The sequence below is a fragment of the Rhinopithecus bieti genome, unplaced genomic scaffold (genome assembly GCF_001698545.2).
Source record: "Rhinopithecus bieti isolate Rb0 unplaced genomic scaffold, ASM169854v2 scaffold_15776, whole genome shotgun sequence".
Taxonomy (NCBI): Eukaryota; Metazoa; Chordata; class Mammalia; order Primates; family Cercopithecidae; genus Rhinopithecus; species Rhinopithecus bieti.
In genome coordinates, this window is record NW_016808836.1 from 2,674,957 (window position 1) to 2,677,899 (window position 2,943).

General features: G+C 50.2%; 1 protein-coding gene and 1 long non-coding RNA gene across 5 annotated transcripts in view; one reads left to right on the top strand and one right to left on the bottom strand.

The window, feature by feature from the left end:
- Window positions 1-2,943, top strand: part of MIA (MIA SH3 domain containing) — a 12,800-nt gene that overhangs the window by 7,632 nt on the left and 2,225 nt on the right. Inside the window, exons 1-3 of one of the 4 annotated variants that reach the window (XM_017887438.1) lie at window positions 1,982-2,066; window positions 2,392-2,524; window positions 2,608-2,741. In XM_017887438.1, the coding sequence (XP_017742927.1) occupies window positions 2,398-2,524; window positions 2,608-2,741 (261 nt within the window). In that variant the 5' untranslated portion in view covers window positions 1,982-2,066; window positions 2,392-2,397. The other 3 variants (XM_017887437.1, XM_017887435.1, XM_017887436.1) reach the window with 3 other exon arrangements.
- The window catches only part of LOC108539041 (uncharacterized), a 3,583-nt gene continuing 2,650 nt past the window's right edge, over window positions 2,011-2,943 (bottom strand). The window contains exons 2-3 of the long non-coding RNA XR_001888258.1: window positions 2,390-2,499; window positions 2,011-2,079 (exon numbers count right to left, since the gene is read on the bottom strand). This is a non-coding gene — a long non-coding RNA (uncharacterized LOC108539041). The remainder of the gene's footprint in view (window positions 2,080-2,389; window positions 2,500-2,943) is intronic.

Sequence of the window (2,943 nt, forward strand, 5' to 3'; positions counted from 1 at the left end):
AAAAAAAAAAAAAAAAAAAAGTGGGGCCGGGTGCGGTGGCTCACACATGTAATCCCAACACTTTTGGAGGCCAAGGCGGGTGGGTCACTTGAGGTCAGGAGTTAGACACCAGCCTGACCAACATGGTGAAACCCCATCTCCACTAAAAATACAAAATTAGCTGGGCGTGGTGGCACATGCCTGTAATCCCAGCTACTTGGGAGGCTGAGGCAGGAGAATCACCTGAACCCAGGAAGGGGAGGTTGCAGGGAGCTAAGATAGCGCCATTGCACTCCAGCCTGGGCAACAAAAGCGAAACAATGTCTCAAAAAAAAAAAAAAAAAAAATTGCATTTGGAAGCCAGGTGCAGTGGCTCACACTTACAGTCATGGCTACTTAGGAGGCTGTGGTGGGAGGATAGCTTGAGCCCAGTCGTTCAAGGCTGAGTGAGCTGTGATTGTGGCACTGCACTCCAGTCTGGGCGACAGAGTAAGATCCTGTCTGTAAAAAAAAAATCTTTCAGGCCGGGCATGGTGACTCACGCCTGTAATCTCAGCATTTTGGGACGCCGAGGTGGGTGGATCACCTAAGGTTGGGAGTTCAAGACCAGCCTGGCCAACATGGAGAAACTCTGTCTCTACTAAAATACAAAATAGCTGGGCATGGTGGTGCATGCCTGTAATCCCAGCTACTCGGGAGGCTGAGGCAGGAGAATTGCTTGAATCCAGGAGGCAGAGGTTGCAGTGAACCGAGATCATACCACTGCAATATGAGACTTCATCTTAAAAAAAAAAAAAAAAAAAAAAAAAAAAAGCATAGCAATGGCTGTGGGCCTGGATACAAGTCTTAGCCCCTCCACTTCTCCACTTCCTGGCTCTGTAAGCCTTAGACAAGTTCCTTAACTCCACACTTCCATTTCCATGTAATAAGGGGTTATAGACCAGGCATTGGTGGCTCATGCCTGTAATCCCAGTGCTTTGGGAGGCTGAGGCGGGAGTATCACTTGGGGACATGAGCTCAAGACCAGCCCAGGCAGTATAGAAAGGCACTGGCTTTAGAAAAATAAAAATAAATCATCCAAGAATGGTGACCCACCTACTATTCTACTCAGGAGCCTGAGGGGGGAGGATTTCTTGAGCCCAGGGGTTCAAGGATGCAGTGAGCTATGATCACATCACTGTACTTCAGCCTGAGCAACAGCAAGATCCTGTCTCAAAAAATTAAATTAGGCTGGGCTTGATGGCTCATGCCTGTAATCCCAGCACTTTGGAAAGCCACGGTGGGCAGATTGCTTGAGCCCAGGAGTTTGAGACGAGGTTGGGCAACATGACGAAACCCTGTCTCTACCAAAAAATACAAACAATTAACTGGGCATAATAGTGCATGTCTGTGGTTCCAGCTACTCGGTAGGCTGAGGTGGGAGGACTGCTTGAGCCCAGCAAATAGGGGCTACAGTAAACCAGGATCATGCCACTGTACTCCAACCTGGGCAACAGAGCAAGACCCTACCTCAAAATAATTATTTAAAAAAATGGATTAATCGGGCATAGGTGGCTTGTGCCTGCAGTCCCAGTTACTCAGGAGGCTGAGGTGGGAGGATTGCCTGAGTCTAGGAGGTTGAGGCTGCGGTGAGCCACGATGGCACCATTGCATTCCACCTGGGCAACAGGGTAAGACCCTGTCTCAGAAAAGAAAGGGAGGGTTTATAATCACTCCTCCTGACATGATACAGAGTATCCATTTGAGTTCATAACATAAATACGTACTTGGTGAATGCTCTGTAACTACTGGCTTTTTTTATTGTCCCCATTTTACATATAAGGATGCTGAGGCTCTGCGAGGAGAAATAGCTTAGCCCAGGTCATCCAGTGGGAAGCGGCTGGTGCAGAGAAATAGTGATTGTGGTGGGACATTGCCTAGCCTAAGGTTCAGCATACAATATTCAGTCAGTACTCCAGGGCTGAGTTGTTTGTGGTCATCAAAGGGCTGCCTTGTTCTCCTGCCCCACAGCACAGGAAATTCCAAGGTGGTTTTCCTTACAGGCTCCTCCTGCTTCTGTTGCCAGAGGGGACAGCAGAGGAGCCCAGGTACCTAAGCCAACTCAAGAGAAGATGGAATTGAATATCTCAACCACCTTGTCTGGGCCTCTGTGATTGTTGAGGAGGGGGCTGTCACTGGGAAAGCTGTGAGCTGCTTTGGACCTTATCTGGGAATTTCCTTGGGCTTGCAGCCTTTACCCTATCCTTGAAATGGTTCTGGCTGGGTAGCAACTTCTAGGTGGTGTGGGTGAAATTTGGGACTGGTTTAGGGTGGGGATAAGACCAAGAACACAAGTTTCCTTGAGCTATGGGAGAGAGGGAGGGGAGGAAATTGGAGACCTCAGCACCCCTTTGCTCACTCTCTTGCTTACAGTCCACGATGGCCTGGTCCCTGGTGTTCCTCGGTGTCATCGTCTTGCTGTCTGCCTTCTCCGGACCTGGTGTCGGGGGTGGCCCCATGCCCAAGCTGGCTGACCGGAAGCTGTGTGCAGACCAGGAGTGCAGCCGTAAGAGTGGGGAGGGAAGAACTGGGGGCTTGGGGTGTTAGCCTGTGTGGAGGGTGCTGCATTCTCTTCTATTCCTTCCCTAGACCCTATCTCCATGGCTGTGGCCCTTCAGGACTACATGGCCCCCGACTGCCGATTCCTGACCATTCACCGGGGCCAAGTGGTGTATGTCTTCTCCAAGCTGAAGGGCCGTGGGCGGCTCTTCTGGGGAGGCAGTGTGAGTCTTGGGAGAGTGAAAGAGGGAAGGGTACAGGGCTGGGGTAGATTCATTATCCCCATAAAGGGAAGATCTAACCCTAACCCTAACCCTAACCCTGGGGTAGATTCATTATCCCCATAAAGGGAAGATTTGAGGGGGATGAACTGAAATAGACATTGTGGGGGGATATCCTTCCTTCCTTCCTTCCTTCCTCCCTCCA